Source organism: Mesoplodon mirus (genome assembly GCF_964341445.2).
Source record: "Mesoplodon mirus genome assembly, chromosome: 16".
Taxonomy (NCBI): Eukaryota; Metazoa; Chordata; class Mammalia; order Artiodactyla; family Ziphiidae; genus Mesoplodon; species Mesoplodon mirus.
This window is the reverse complement of record NC_138992.1, coordinates 25,220,773-25,238,239: the sequence shown is the minus strand read 5'-3', so window position 1 is coordinate 25,238,239 and position 17,467 is coordinate 25,220,773. Positions and strand designations below refer to the sequence as shown.

The window sequence follows — 17,467 nt, the reverse complement described above, 5'->3', positions numbered from 1 at the left end:
TAGTTCATTTTTCAAGATCTCGATCAACTGATAAAACATTTTATGGAGATATGAATCTAAAGTTTTCTGAAAACACCAACATAATAGAGACCAAGATGCTTTTTTGCACTTTTGTATTACCTAGACAGGCCTGAGGCAAACAGGAAGAATTGGAAAAGCTATCAAATCAATGTTCATACTGTGCCTGAACTGTAGATAAATGGAAACTATTTTTAGCAACAAAAATATGGCACCTGTTATGAGTACTTCCTTTAGAAATGAATGTTCTTCAGGTTCACACTGAATTTCACACAAAATAGCACAATTTAGAAAACCCTGCAACACAAGGCAATCGGTTAGCGTGTAAACTGGCTATTTCCTTTTGGAATTGGTATGCACTTTGGCTCCCCTTAGGCCCCTGTAATGAAAATCTTGCTGAATCTCTACATAAAATCTAAACTGGAATAAGAGAGAAAAGAAAGTCAGCCACACGTGACTGGGCATGTTAAAGGATTCTAATATTACAATCCAAATATGTTTTGTATAATAATAGGTTACAGTTAAATTATTTTTTCAGAAATTTGCCACATCAATGAAAATGTTTAAAAATTATTTTAGCATTATATACATATTATAAGAAAAATGTCTTTTATTGCCTTCTTGAATAACCACATTTTTATATATTTGGTAACTCTTTGTCTCAGCAGTTTCTCTTTAAACCTCTTTTGAGGCAGGAGATACATGGGCCTCAGTCTGAACAGGTTCTCCCCTATGGACAGAAACTCCATAATATCAGAAACTCCATAAAAGCAGGATGATGGAGGGGGCTGGGCCCTTCCCAGATAGAAGATCAGAGACCACATATTCCTCATTCTCGAAGTCAAGGAGACCTCCCCAACTACACATGCGCAGAAAGGCTCCTTGGAGGTCAAAAAAGGAGGGGGCGCCACCCCATAGTAAGTGATGCGAACTACCCATAGCCCTCTTCACTAGAATCCATCTTGGCTAAGAGATGTGCACGCACACAGGGGAGGACCCTGAGATAAACCAAATACAATACGGACTCAGAACCAGGCAAAACAAGATGATTGGTCAAAGGAAACCCGGAAGAAATGCCCCATAAAACTGATTCAAACTGCCACGAGGGTGCGGATCTCTCTCTCTCAGCCCGCCCGTGTGTCTATCCACACATACTGTACTAATTTTCCTCCTAATAAACACTTCAGTTGCTTCACTACTTTCTGTCTTATGTGGAAATTCATTTCTTCATGGCTGACAGGCCAGGGCCTTGCCACTGGCCACTGGTCCCTGGTGGTCTGGTGGCTAGGATTCTGCACTCTCACTGCCGCTGCCTGACCTCAGTCTCTGGTGGGGAGCCGAAATCCTGCTTTAAGCCGCTGCAGGCCAAGGTCACCCGGATCACTTTCACCTACACTTTTCCTCATTGTCCCCGTATCTTCCTGTAGAGCTTACCCATCTACTCCTTCACTTAATATTTCTCTTACATACTAGCTACTGCTTACAGATTTTCCTATGCTCACAGCTCTCTCCAATTTTTTTTTTATCCTCATGGTCAGTTAGGCTATATCTTTTTTTTTTTTTTTTTTTTTTTTTGCGGAACGCGGGCCTCTCACTGTTGTGGCCTACTCCCATTGCAGAGCACAGGCTCTGGACGCACAGGCTCAGCGGCCACGGCTTATGGGCCCAGCCGCTCTGCGACATATGGGATCTTCCCAAATCGCGGCACGAACCCGTGTCCCCTGCATCGGCAGGCGGACTCTCAATCACTGCGCCACCAGGGAAGCCCTAGGCTATATCTTGAAGCATATATTCCTTCTAATTTCTTTTTATTTCCACTCTTTCATTTCCTGTTACCTTTTTTTTTTTTTTTTTTTTTTTTGCGGTACGCAGGCCTCTCACTGTTGTGGCCTCTCCCGCTGCGGAGCACAGGCTCTGGACGCACAGGCTCAGCGGCCACGGCTCACGGGCCTAGCCGCTCTGCAGCATATGGGATCTTCCCAGACCAGGGCACGAACCCGTGTCCCCTGCATTTGCAGGTGGACTCTCAACCACTGCGCCACCAGGGAAACCCCCCCTGTTACCTTTTTTAAAAGGTGTTTTTGAATGCAGATATAAGCATGACTTTTTTTTTTCTGTTTGCATTAACAGGATTTGTGTACATGAACCAAAGCCTTTTGATCTAGCTTATATTAAATGGAAATATTTAAAGTATCCATTTGATGAAATAACTCAGACAACAGAAAGACAAAGACAATAGGATCTCACTTATATGTGGAATCTAAAACAACAAAAAGCCGAACTCACATAAAAAGAAATCAGATCTGTGGTTACCAGAGCAGTGGAGGGGGGAGGGGTCAGGATTGAAGGAAGGTAGTGAAAAGGTGTAAACTTCTAGTTATAAGATATGTAAGTACTAGATATGTAATATACAACAGTGATGAGTATAGTTAACACTGCTGTATTGTATATAGGAAAGTTGTTAAGAAAGTAGGTCCTAATAATTCTTATCACAAGGAATTTTTTTTCTTTTTTTCTTTTTTATTGTATGTATATGAGATAATGGAGGACATACTCTCTGGATTGCTAACTAAAATTACTGCAGTAATCATTCATACCATTGTGCTGTACACTTTAAACTTATACAGTGATGTATGTCAATTATATCTCAATAAAACTGGAAAAAAATAATGATAAAAAGTACCCACTTGAAATCCAAATGTACTGTTTTGAGATCCATGACGTGGCACTCCTGGGTTTTCACATGAGGTACGGGTGGGTTCTAAAATAAAGATTAAAAACGTGATATTCCTTTAAAATTTACAGTTTTATTTAAATGTATATTTCTCCCACATAAAATAATTTTAAGAGATCTAGGGCTTAATGAAAGGGCCCTGGATAATAATGAAGAGTAAAATCTAATAATGTTATCTCTATGAACAGAAGCCTGATAATCTTAAAGCAGGAAATTCAGGTAGACTGCAGTTTATATGAATTATGCAATTCTTGAACTTTGAACCCTTCTAATATAAAAGCACTTGACATCCAACTAACTCTGTGAATAAAAAGTTAAGGGAAAATGAAGGATATGAAAGAGGAACACATACATAAAACATTTGCTCAACGACTTTACTAAGTTATAATATCAAGTAGGGTAATATTCCCTTCAAGAAATAAATTATTTTTCCAGAAACAGGACTTAGTTATTTGCATTTTTCACTGACACCTGTAGGAGATTCAGGCATAAAAATGGTAGGGGTGGTAGTCTCTGATTTGGCTAGCTTGTATGACAGGTTATTTGGTTAATTTATTCAATGTGGAATTTAATTTTAGTAGAAAAGGGAACACTCATACACTGTTGGTGGGAATGTAAATTGGTAGAGCTGCTGTGAAAAACAGTATGAAGGTTTCTCAAAAGCTAAAAACAGAACTGCCCTATGACCCAGCAATTCCACTTCTGGGTATATACCCCCCCAAAAACTAAAACTCTAAATCAAAAAGATACATATACCCCAATGTTCATAGCAGTGTTATTTACAATTTCCAAGATATGGAAGCAACTTAAATGTCCATTAACAGATAAATGGATAAAGAAGATATGGTATATATATATATATATATATATATAGAGAGAGAGAGAGAGAGAGAGAGAGAGAGAGAATAGAATAGAATACTACTCAGCTATAGCAAAAAATGAAATTTTGCCATTTGCAGCAACACAGATGGACCTGGAGGGTATTATGCTAAGCGAAATAAGTCAGAGAAAGACAAATACTGTATGATATCACTTATATGTGAAATCTAAAAAATACAACAACTAGTGAATATAACAAAAAAGAAGCACACTCACAGATATAGAGAACATTCTAGTGGTTACCAGTGGAGAGAGGGAAGAAGGGAGGGGCAAATAGGGGTAGGGGATTAAGAAGTCCAAACTACTATATATACAATAAGCTATAAGGATATACTGTACAACACAGGACACATAGCCAATATTTTATAATAACTATAAATGGAGTACAACCTTTAAAAATTATGAATCACTATACTGAACATCTGTAACTTACACAATTTTGTACATCAACTATACTTCAATAAAATATATGACAACAAAACACAAAAAAATTTAGGATTACAAAAATGTACTTAGAGCCATTTTGAAATCAAAGTACCTTTTTAATATTTTTGAAGCAAGTCTAATTTCACTTGAATATGCTTTATTAACTATAAAGCTCTATACAAATGTTAGTACTGATATTTCATGATATTAATCTGGAAGCTTTTTCTTTTTCATTTTACTGATAAACAGGGAAACTATTTTAAGCATTTATTCTAGAAGTTTTACGTACTAAAAATAATATATGTTTAACGATATTAATTTTCAGTGCCTTCCAATGGCTTCTATATTTTACATTTGTTTTTCACATTTAATCAACTATAGTTTATAGGATAAAGAAAACCATTAAACCTCCCTACTATCTATTAATTCCCAAATTACTGAGCATTATCAATCTTTAATTAATATTACCTATGCAGTGAGGTGATGATCCACTCCAAGTGCCGTCTGCCTGACATATTCTGGTGCTAGATCCCACTAATATGAAAGGAGAATTGCAGCTGAATGAAACCTCTGACTGGTATATAAAGCTTTTGCCTTCTCTTTTCCCTTGGGCAGGTATACCAGGGTCACCACAAAACTTTGCTGGAAGTGAAAAGAAAGACAATTATATAGTGATTTAGATTCATCAGAGTAAACAGTTCAGAAAAATGATGAAAATAACTGAAATACTGCACTAAAGTGACATGCTATCCATGTTAATCTATCCCAATGAAAATTTGTTTAGGTTTTGTCTACATGAATAAATGCTGAATATTCAACTCAGCATAATATTTTTTAAAAATTAGTTTGATTCAAATATTTTTCCACCTAGTAGACCACCTTAACAATTGTAGATTTTTTGGTATTTTTTTGTTCTATATTGACCAGAATCAAACCACATATTTGTACATATAGGCTACAAAGTTGGAGTGTATTCTTGAAAAGGCATGTGATTCACAGATAGCTCTATCAGAAACAAAGAAACATAATGGTCTAGGATATACTCTCCAGATTACTATGTATTTTTTAATGTATATAAAAGATATAGTTATTTGTTTCAATGATACGTGCTCTGTTGAACACTCGGATCACGTATCCTAGTATCCGAGTATTCGGTTGTCTTCCTCTTCAAAATATTGGTGGGGGGTGGTGGTAGTTTTTTAAAGAGAAAAGAAGGCCATCAGAATCCAGATCCATACAAAACCAAGGAATCTCAATGTTCTATAATCACTGAAGAAATCAACTTGACAATAGTTCTAAACAAATTGATTAGATGATTTCATTCAACATATATTTTTAAAGTACTAAAAAACAGACACTATTCTAGGTAATATTAGGTGCTTGCACTTATTAGTAAACAAACTAAGATTCCTTCACTTGTGGAGTTTATGCTTTTGTGAGTAAAGCAAACAAACAATAAGCATAATTAATAAGTAAAAATGGTAGTATATGGGAAGATAATAAGTCCCATGGGGAAAAATAGTGTGGGCGAAGGAGATCAGGACTGTACGTGTGGATGTGCTAGATGGTGAGTAGTGGTAGTGGATTTTAATAAGGTAGCATGGGTGTCTCTCACTGAGAAAAGATTTGGAGGAAAAAAAACATTTAGCCATTTTGATATCACAAGGGAGAACATTGCAGATAGAGGAAACAGCATTGCCAAAGCCCTGTGCTGGGTCAAATCTGGCATGCTGGAGGAAGAGTAAGGCCAGTGAGACTGGAGCAGAGTAAGCACGCAGAAGTGTAGGAGAGGATGAGATCAGATGGCTTCAAATCTAGTAGATAACTGAGGCAAAGTACATATAGCATGTTTTCCTTTTTTTTTTACTGTAGTCAAAAATACATAACGTAAAATTTACTATTTTAACTATGTTTTAAAAGTATACTCAATTTTTAAATTTGCAGATTCAGCACCTGAAAGCTTATTCCCCTATAAAGCAAACAGAAATAACCAAATGTTTTTAAGTATAAATGTAGCCTTAAGATAGTTATAGGTTGAGTGACTATAAAATGCATCATCCAAATCAAGACACTTTTGAGAGTAAAAGGAGGATTCTAACTGGATAGGACACCTACCAGGATAACAGAATAAACAAGAATTGTTCCAGGAAACCTGGAATAAATGAATACCTTATTTATAGAATACCTTAGTCTCAAACTCCGTGTTCAAAGACCTTCCCTGAAATTCAAGACTCGAGAAACTTGGACTTTTAAACCTCTTTTTAGAAACATTTTTTTTTTCTTTTAAAACAGTTAAGATGAAAAGTAATCATAAAGTAAATATTAAAATAAAATAAACTGGGGAAATGTTCAAAGTATGGTAACACATGTAAAATAAATATTTATTTATTGTGTTTTGTTTTAATTTTCACCATTTCTTAGATACTGTAAGCCTTAGTGGTACTTGTCATCCAAGCACTTCTAGCAACATAATATCAAACCCCAAAGGCCAGGCTCCTCATGTTATTAGTCTTTGTATCTCTAGCACATTTTAAATTCAATGGCTATTTCCTCATTGAACATTATCAATGGGTACTTCAGCTTTAGCAATCATTTCTATTACTAAGTTATCTCACAGTTATTTTATAATTTACTTCTGAAATGTTTCTCTAGCATATTTCTGCTGAGTCATTCAACGCAGAATCTTATCTTTATTCAATGAAAAAAAGAAAGGAGGAGAGATGCAACCACATAAACTCTTCAATCCCCCCTCCCAGACCCCCCATCGTTCAATCTGTTTTCTATCTTTAGATTTCCATGTACTAAACCAAACAACCTGCTGGTGTCAAGTTTAGAGGCTTAACACACAGGGTTTATTTTCAAAAGGCTTCAGTTCACAGTGATATAAACTTTAAGATAAAAAGGCATAGTTTGAACAGATTTAACGAGAAAAGATTTTCTTCTTTGTTAAATACCTATAATTATTGAATTTGACTATTCAACGGATAAGAGAATTGTCTCTTAGGTCTACCTTCTCTGAACTGGAATTCATACTCTGCCGTTTACTAGTAATATGACTTTAGGCCACACAATAATGTAGCTGGTCTCCTAAATGATGGCAGTTACCCAGTGTCCTTACAATTTGACCTCTCTGAGCCCGTGTCATTATCTATTAAAATGTCATGACTGAACATACTTAGCCAGGAGTTCTATGTACTAAAAATAATATATGTAGAGCAATTGGGACAAAGTGAGCCTTATTATATTTGGATATTTATTACAATTTAAATGTCTATAGTAAGTATTTTATTATTATTTGCATTTTAATAGATCAAAAAATAAAACATTATATCAAGAAACTTTTTAATTGAGATTTTTTTATTCATATCAAATAAACTTTACCATAAACTCATCTCTGTAAAATCCCCTTGTTGCTATTTATTCTGAAGTAGCTATAGAATATCTAGTCTCATTCAGAACACATTGGTCTGTTTTAAGATGACCCTTAGCATCAGAATTTTAAGGGTCAATCCGTGTGACATCAACCTTGAGGCTTGGACCATACTCTAATAAATCATATTACCTAGAGAGAGCTTCTTTAGATGTTGCATAAATTGAAGTCTAACAGACCACAATTGCAGAAGTAAACTAGTTTTATCTCTCATGCTCAATAAAACTGGTTAGTAATACTCTCTGTAGCAAATGTGATATGAATGATCTGATGGGCCAGCAAAATGGTTGTATGTATGCATAGTATTTGCAATCACTTAATAGGAAGCTCTTCAAATAAACTATCAGGTTTATGATTGGGCTTTTGAAATGAGAAATTTAAAATTAATAATGTAGCTTATTTTTTCCACTTTTTCAGTTATGGGTGGAGCTTTTGCATCACATTTTAAGAGATCCTTTCTTACTTCAAGGTCATTTAGGTAGTGTTGTAATATTTAAAACTTTTATATTTAATTCCCTAATGATTTGACATTGATTTGCTATTTGGTGTGAGACAAAGATTGTGTGTGTGTGTGTGTGTATGTGTGTGTGTGTGTGTGTAAATGAATTGCCTCATTGCATTAATTGAAATTTCCATTCTTTCCCCACTGATTTGTTCTATAATACATCAAGCATCAATAAATGGTTTTGTGCCCTCTATTCTCTAACACTGGTTTACTTTCTATCCTTGCACCAATGTTGTAATGTCTTAATTACTATAGCATTCTAAGTTTGATATCTGCCAAGGATTGCACTATATATCAGAGGTACAACAGTGAACAAACACAAAAATCTCTGCCTTTAAGGGACATAAACCTGAGTAGAGGACATCATCCAAAAAAACAAGATGTGTAAAATGTATAGTGTGTTTTGCAAACAAAGCAGTTTAGCCTAAAAGTTAGAGCAGAGGGAACATAATGGTTGGATTGCATAAAAAATAGCTACAATGGTAAATGCTGATTTTAATTGAATGTTAATTATGCATGGGAAAGAGCTTAACAATCTCATATTTGTCCTGGCAAAATCTGAAAAAAAATTATGTAACAGCTGTAATCACAGTAAAGTAGCTCTAGGAGAGTGAAAACATATAATTTTAAGTATGGAAAGTATACTTACGTAAGCACTGTGGTACTTCCCCACTCCAGGTACCATTCCCCACACAGGTCAAAACAGCAGGAAAGGATAGTTCATAGCCTGGAGAACAGATGTAGCTAACACTAAAGCCCCAGTCGAAATTTGTTCCTTCCAACCTTCCATTAGAAATCTGGGGAGGAGTTGGGCAGGTAACAGCTGTAATTACATTACAAATGATTAGACACAGCTGTTGAAATATGCTGGTGTTAAAAAAATAAATATCATTAGAAGAGGCATATGTGCTAATTTAACCTTTTGGAGGACAATATGGTGTGGCATATTTTATTCTCCTGGTAGTATTCCTGAAACATCCCTGGAATTAGTCCTTCTAGGATGTGACTACTTCTTGGCAACATAATGGCTACTGGTTGTCAGATATTCTCTTACAAAATAACAAGCTTTCTGACATTGAAGGGAAGGCAAAGAGAGGGTGACCTTCTATCCAGTATACTGCAACTGATAAATTACTGGTTTTATATAAAATTATTTTCCAGTGACATTTAGAAAGACTGAAAAGCTGGGTTGTTTGGCTATATAAAGTGTCAGCATTGTAGCAAGGAATTTGGGAGTAATTCTGTGACATTTTTGAAAAGACAGATTATGTATCTCATTAAAATATCCAAATTGGTTCTATCAACCACTTAGATTCATATGCTAAAACTTACTATATAGTTTCTAAATGCATTATAAAATTTTTAAACATTCATTTTTAAAATTAAGTTGTCCTCGAGCAAAGATGGGTTAGATAAGGTGATAGAGGTGAAGGGAAAAGAGGGGTACCAATTACAAAATCTAAAAATGAGGAATGATTTTATTTTGCTGACTAGCAACATATATAAATCAATTTTGGGAGTTGTATAACATTGTCATTATCAGAATCAATTAATAATGTATGAAATATTTTCTAAAATATAAAATGTCTGTTCATATATTTTCACAGACTAACTGTATATTTATAGTGATCTGATTAGGAAACTGTGTAATCAAGAAGAAAAGAAACACATTGGTATTATTCTTTTGTGTTAGATTATGTCAGGGAGATATTAAACTGGCAATTCATAGGCATTTCGAGATGCACCTTAATGAGAAATCTCGATGATTAACAATCAGTATTACTATAAAACAGTATAAATTATCTGACATTGTATCTACAGTATTTCACAAATAATTAAAAAATTGGCAAAAATTTATGAAAATATTTTCAATGGAAAAACAAATAGCATAAAGTAGTAAACTTACACCTATATTGACTAAAATATTACTTCTAGATTACATTCTTTAAAGATACAGGTTTACCTTTTAAGAAAAAGTACAGCTCAACAATTCAGGCTGATTGTTTTCAAATTATAGAAAGTTTTTCTTCCCATCCATGAATAACTTGACCCAGGTAGATAATCAAGTTAAAGTTCTAGTTCATTATGGTTATATTCTCTTTTAAGTATTCTTCAATCAATATAAATTATGATGGCAATTACATATCACAGAACATGATATTTTTGTTATTTTGGTTGTATGACAGTTCATTATCATTACTTACAATGAGATATAATGTTTTTGTTAAAATGTTTTAAAATCTTATATGTTATTATTTATATGGTTTAAAGCACTCAAATTTGGTACCATAGAAAAAAGTGAAACAATACAAAAAAACACTATTTAAATTTACTTTAAATTTGCATATTAATGCAGAAAATATGTGGTGGTTATCACATAAATATTGAAGAAATCATTATCATACCTCTACAAGCTGGCATTACTCCACTCCAAGTTCCATTAGTTGTACAAGTCCTGATTCTGGAACCATTCAATTCCATCGTATAACCTGGCTGGCACATGTAGGAAACATTTTGTCCAACCACATAATCATCTCCGTATCTCAGTCCACTGGCTGGTATACCTGGGTCTCCACAACTGATTACTATCAATATTGGATTGGAAGAGCAGATAGTTAATGTGGCATGTATTTAATGGAAAGAAATAGCAAGCATATGGCATACTTAATATAAAAGTAGGGAAAATTAGTTATCATGCTCATTTTTAATGATAAAACATAAGCATATTTAAACCACATACTGGCAATTCCTGATTATAATCAGTTACTTATTACAGATTCTATACATATGGCTCAGAAACTGTCATTTAGACTCAAAAAGGCCAGGTTAATATGCTATTATGTTGTAAAAAACTCTGATGTGGTAACCTCTTTTAACCTGAATTAAATAATCATGGAGAAGATATCCTATAGGATCGAGATTTCTAACATAATATTTGAAATTTATACTCCTATATATGGTTACTGAAATCTCTAATTTATCAGGCTTGCTGGACTGAGAGCATATTTTCTGCACAGTGCCACTCAACTGGATATTATCATAGTTTTTAACTAACATAATGCTAGGTGCAAAAATAATAATTTTATTGAAAAAATGAAAGAATGAATAAACTATAAAATGTGAATTTATCACATACTGGGCAAGATACATAATCTGTGGGCCTAGTGAAAAATGAAAATGCCAGAGCTAGGGATAGAGAAATCAATTTCCCATTTCCATCATCTCATTGCCATCCCAAGTGACAGAAAAATCCTCAAGAAATTGCGACCTCCACTCTGGAATGTGTTTGCTTCCTGGATTAGGGGTGAGTAAGAGGCCTCTGTCAAGTGCTTGGCAAATCTGCCTTGTATTGCCAGTCTAGGAAAAGGTTAGCTGCTGCCCTCCTCTGCCCCAAGACTCCATGAGTACAGCCAACTCCAAGCAGCCCCACGCACGCTTGCACCCAGACCCCACAAAGGGGTGGTGAACAAAGGTGCAGTGTGAGCCTCCTTCTGCTAATGACATGATGGACCGGCTGGGCAGAAGGCATCAGTGGTCCAAAGCAGGGGTGGTAGGGGGAAGGCCAGGGAGGACCAGGGGCACCAGGTGGTAGGGAGCTAAAGGCCTATAACCCATCCTAGAAAGACAGGGAGGCAAGGAGGCAAACTGTACAAGAGCAGACTCTCCAAACATTCAGCACATGCACCATTGTCCCAGTGGGCTTTAATTATAAAACACAAATTCAAAGATTAAATCATTAAAAATTTTGAGACAGTGATCACAGAGCATTAAACACCAATTACAGGAGCCTTTTGAGCACGAAATTCTAACAATCACGCTGGTCCATAAAGCTGTCTCAAATTACATATATAATATCCTCATTTATAAAATGACGCCACACAAAAACTTTCAAAAAGACTGATGACAGCATAGGAAACAGAATTAAGTCTAAATATGGCATTTAAGAACAAGGCATAACAGAGATCATATATAAGCCACAAAAGCACTTGCTGTTTTGAGAAACATGATTTAAGCATGCTTGGCTAAACGCTTTCTGGTGGCTAAGAGAAAAAGGAAAACACAAAAGGTCACATCACTTTTCCTTTTCTGGAGACAAAAAACATGTGGTATACCTGCCTTTTAGTATTTGTTTTGCCTTTTGAATTTTTTTTTCATTAAACGACAAATAATTTTACCAGGTAAATCTAAGTTATACTGCCTCATTTTTTATTTTGAATTAACAGTAATTAATTAATAGTTCCCATTTTGGAAGTCTAGGGTTAAAGACTAAAAATAGATTAAGACATAGAAGACCTTAATGACAATTAAATTATATTGTATTTATATACAATAAAAGTAACAAAAAGAGGCTTTCGGTTTTTTTAATTTACCATTAAAATTATGAATGTCAAGGTTTTTTTCATATTATTCTAATCTGTTGAGCCTAAGAAATTTAGGACCATGAAAGATGACATTTAAATTAAAGAATAATATTCACGACACTCCGCCTGCTAATCCTCAGAGCCCTGAAGAGTTTGCTGAAATCACACTCATTGAGTGTTTCTATCTGACTCCTAATAAGAATTTTGTATATAGGATGATTTTAATTCTTTTAGTTACTGACGAGGAAAATATTTTTTCAATCGTACAACTGAGTTGGATAGGAAATCAAATCCTGCTTGTTTACCATAAAATGTCAATTCTTTTTGCAGCTTTAAAACGTGTAATCATATAAAAATGAGTTTAAGACTTCAATTTATTTTATTTTACTTGTTATTTTATATTTTTAATCTAGATTCAAAGCTAAGAAGAAGGAAAATTAAAGAGAACACCAACAGATAGTTATTGTTTTCTGGGCAGGGCTTTACAGACTGAATTAGAATTCTGGCAAGAAAGAACAGCTAACCCAGTCGTAAGGCACATGAGCTGAGTGAGATGTAGCCACCGAAAGAGGACAGAGGGTTTATTTTAGAGAAGCACTGAGGAAGAGTTCTGCATATCTTGGCAGCATCATGAATGAAATGCCTGATAACAACAGCTTCAGAAGGATTTGTTCTGGTGGTTTCATAATGAAGCAAAGGTCAAAGAGGAAGTTTCCAATAGCAACAACCTTTGTAAACAGCACCTGCTCCACAAGTCAATTCAGTCACCACCAGCTTGTTTTCAGCAACAAAAAGAGGCTTTCGGGTTTTTTTAGGCAAAACCTTAGAATAGTAGCTCTTTAGGGCTTTCCCCTAAAATTCAGAGACATTAGTGCCTATCAACAGGGTGCTGTGGTTTAATGCAAGAGAATCTTTTCTAAAGTCACCAAATCCCTTATGCACACAGCAAGAGTGCACGCACACTGCAAAAGTGCACGCACACGCATGCATCCACACACCCACAACCCAATAAACTCCATGAAGACAGTTATTTTGTCTCTTTTGTACACTACTGTATTCTCTGAGCCTAGTCTTGGGCATGACTAATCATAAGAGATTAAGTAAATATTTGTCTAAAGAATAAATGAGTGAATGAGTATGTAAGGAATGATTAAACAACTCAAATTCTCAAAAACACATGAATTGTTTGAAACGTTTGAGTTTGGTTTTGTGTTAGCTTTTCTAATTAGCTTCTATCATGTAATTGATGCTTATTTGGCATCATTTATGATAAATCTAAGTATATAACTTCTATGCTAAATATAAAACATAATTGTGGTAATTCTAGTCAATCTATGCCACCTCAAAACTACTTTCTCTTTTAACTTCTTAAATGAACATTATAAATATGCATTTTTTAAAAAAATATGATCACATTACCCACACTTTTACAACAGAATTCATTTTTTACTCAATATCTAATGAACATTTTTGCATGTTAATACATATAGATCCATTTAACTTGTTTTTAATGATATGATATTCCCTTGCATGGATATACATGTGATATAATTCATGTAACCAAACCCCTGTGACTGATATTTGAGTTATCCCATCATTTTCCCACTGTACACAGTGCAGCAATGGACATGCTTGCTTGGACATTATTACACATGTGCTTTGCTGAGTTTCAAGTCCAGAACAGAGTTCTGTAGCACAATGAAGTTCCAGAAAGGTGCTCAAGCCACTTCCCTGGTAACACTTCTGATTCTATACAATCTCCCAATGCAAAAGTTAGTTTCCTTTTTATATCTCAGTAAGGTACGTTTTCTCAACTTTAACCTTGGCACTATGACATTTGGGACCAATAATTCTTGGCTGCTTTATGCATGGGGGGTGTTTAACATTGATCTCTACCTGCTAGATACCAATAACACATCTCACTCACCTGCAATGTGACAGCCAAATATATGTCCAGACATTGCCCCTGGGAAGCAAAATCACCCCTGTTTGAGAACCGCTGCACTGAAGGATAATTCTCTCTTCTTGAGAAGATTTAGATGACTTTTTAGCTTCATCTCCCCCAGTTCCATGCAGGGATAGCCCCCAGCTTTCTCTTGTGTAAGACTAGCCCAGCTCCCTGACCTACCCTCTATAAAAAAAATCCATGAGAATTCTCAGGTTGGTTATTTGGAACAAAAAGCCGTAGTTTCATTCATCACTGGATATGATTAAGTATGCTGTCCCTGGCCCAAATGACTTGTAGGATGCAGGGCATTGATCAGTTCGGAAGCAGAAGTCCTGGTAGGTTAAAAAAAAATCCAAGAAACAATTTATATACATATATATATGTATACATATACATATATATATTTTGTTTGTTTGTTTGTTTTTGTTTTTCTTTTCTTTAGACCTGACAGCCCATCCTTACTTGAAAAGCCCTGTCCTGGCACAGATTGTATCTTTTTCCCAAACACTATGTGCCCTAGGTACCAGAGGTGGCTCTGCCTGTTAGATTTTGTGAAAGATAATGTTTCCATACTATTAATATCTTGAAGGGTTTCTGTGTTAACAAAAATGTATATATGTTTTTAATGAGTATTTACTTGTGCTTAGTTTTTAGATCTTCTCTCTCAGTCTGAACATTACAGAAGGGGACTTCACCAAATCTTAAAATCAGGACACTATTATGAGCTTCTTGATGTTGTAGCAAATATCTTTTCCTTCCAGCTTGGTTTAAGTTCTGTGGATGTTTCTTAACATTTATAATTTCTCTGCCAAAGTGTTCATGATATTTGAATGCATGGTTTTGATCTCATGATATATTCTTTTACTCACCCATGAGAAAATTAGTTATTTGGGGGAAACTTCATACTCCAGCACTGGCGGTGGGTTTAATAAGGACCTGTCTGGAGATGCAGAAGGATAAGCATAGAGAAGAGGGAAGAGTTCTTGGTTTCGAGGCATATTTTTAGAGAAAGATTAATTAAGTGTACAATTTCTCAATTCCTCTATAATCTGAAGCTGGAGAATATTAGCAGTTATAATTTATGTGAGGAACATTTTATCCTTTTACCAATATCTGTAATAAGGCTAGATATGAGGAAGAAAAGTAGGGGCATTACCATTATTATTAAATTATGTTTATTCCAAAAATGTTTTCTAAAATCATGAAAATGGATAAGGAAAATCACAGGTGACACATCTACACATGTGACTGGAAAGGAGTGTTTTAAGAACAAAAAATCTGTGTGTGTCTGTGCATGTGTGTGTGTTTGTTTTGCTGCTGGGCAATCAAACAAATAAAAGGTGTATTTGCAAATCACTCTGGTAGGAAATTCTCAAAGGGCAAAAATGCTTGAAATGCCAAAGCTACTTTACTGAGTGTGAAATATTAGAGACCAGAGACCAACCTTACTAAACTTTGCCAGTTCCTGGCAAAGGGCTCTATGATAGGTTCTGGGTAAATGATTTTTTATTAACTAAATCCATAAGTCATCCAATTATATTATATACCCGCGGTTCTCTTTCTATTTCATTTAAACTATATTTTATATAAACTATATTACTATAATAAGTTAAAAATAAAATAATATTCTAAAAATTGGATCACTCATTTGATTATCATTATGCAGGAGGTACTAGTTGCCTAAGGATAACTAGCCCAGTGACGGAGGGGGAAAACACTTAAAGTAACCAAAATTTTATTTTTAAAACGTAGAAAAAAAATCTAAATATAATTCAACTCTTTATATTTTACTTTCATTCAACCACTGTAACTAGATGATTTATTCAACTATATTTTAAGACTTTTATTAATTCTTTCCTACTCAAATCATCCTATATTGAAATGTGTGTCATATAATCAATCCTGTAGATTTTATCTCTTTCAACTGATATTGTCCTAAATCTATCAGATCCCTATTTTCAATTATAATATATGTGATTCAACAGTACTCCTGTTCTTTTCTTTTGACTCATCATATTAAAATATTTCATCTCCTGCAAGATTTAGATTTATTACTGACATACCTGTACTATATGTTTGAACTCTCATCTTGAGATAACCAAATAATTATTGCTAAGCTATATAGAGAAAATTGCAATTTTAAGTGGAAAGTACTGTTGAGCAAACACAAATTTTACAAGTGGTCAGCTCATTAAAAAATGATATAACTTTGCAGAACTCCAATTGGTAAATGTAGACAAATTGGAAAAGTAAGAGAGGAATAGGCTAGAAATTAACAAAACATTTCCATATGCCTTATAAGCAATGCCCTATATTTATATCATGTCAAATATATTTGGCTATGGTAAAAAAAAAAAAAAAGGAAATAAAGCAAGAAAACAAGGAGGAGGAAAAATACAGAAGGAGAAAATGAAGTGAACTTGATAACATTGTTTCCTGAGTTAAAAAGACTTGAGTTTAAATCTTAGACTCTACATTTACTAGCTGTGTTAGCACAGGAAAGAAAGTTATATTTTCTCTGTAAGATACCATTTCTTCAAATGTGAAATAGAAAGGATAATAGTATATACTTTATATATTTGTTCTGAGGATTATGTGAGAGAACTTGTGTAAAGCACTTAACATAAATCCTAACAAATGGTAAGCATTGACAAATTTATTTATTATGAATAGAAATAGTAACACTTTGAATGAAAAGAAAAAAAGGATGGTTTTGTTTTCTTTAGGTGGTTTTTCCAAAAATTGGAATCAGGAATTTGGTTTAGAAATTTAGTTCAATACTTTAAATTTTTTCATACTTAATTCATTTTAAGTTCATATTTATGTCCTTGCATATAGATACTAGAAAAATAATGCCTACAAAAGGCAATTACATTAAATCAAAATTTATTAAACATATACTTTATTTGAATTTAATGTTTCTGGTATATATAAGAAATAAAAAAAATAATTTAATGGGAAAATTCATCCATTTATGTGGCAGAAATAACTGTTTAGTGGTGAGCTCTGTCAGTATTCAGTAAATCAGTTAAATGATTTGGTGCCTCAGTTTCCTGACCTATGCATATAAGTCTATGATACAATATCTTCCAGCTCCAAAATTACATGATTCTATCAATCATATATTGAAATTAACTTCCACTGTAAATTAATGAGAAGGACTCTG

General features: G+C 34.3%; 1 protein-coding gene across 3 annotated transcripts in view; it reads right to left on the bottom strand.

Moving 5' to 3' along the window:
- The window catches only part of CSMD3 (CUB and Sushi multiple domains 3), a gene marked incomplete at both ends in the record, with an annotated part of 1,109,686 nt that overhangs the window by 34,290 nt on the left and 1,057,929 nt on the right, over positions 1–17,467 (bottom strand). For all 3 annotated transcript variants that reach the window (XM_082600704.1, XM_082600705.1, XM_082600706.1), the window contains 4 exons: positions 2,706–2,779; positions 4,526–4,699; positions 8,642–8,815; positions 10,398–10,577. In XM_082600704.1, coding sequence (XP_082456830.1) covers positions 2,706–2,779; positions 4,526–4,699; positions 8,642–8,815; positions 10,398–10,577 — 602 coding nt within the window. The remainder of the gene's footprint in view (positions 1–2,705; positions 2,780–4,525; positions 4,700–8,641; positions 8,816–10,397; positions 10,578–17,467) is intronic.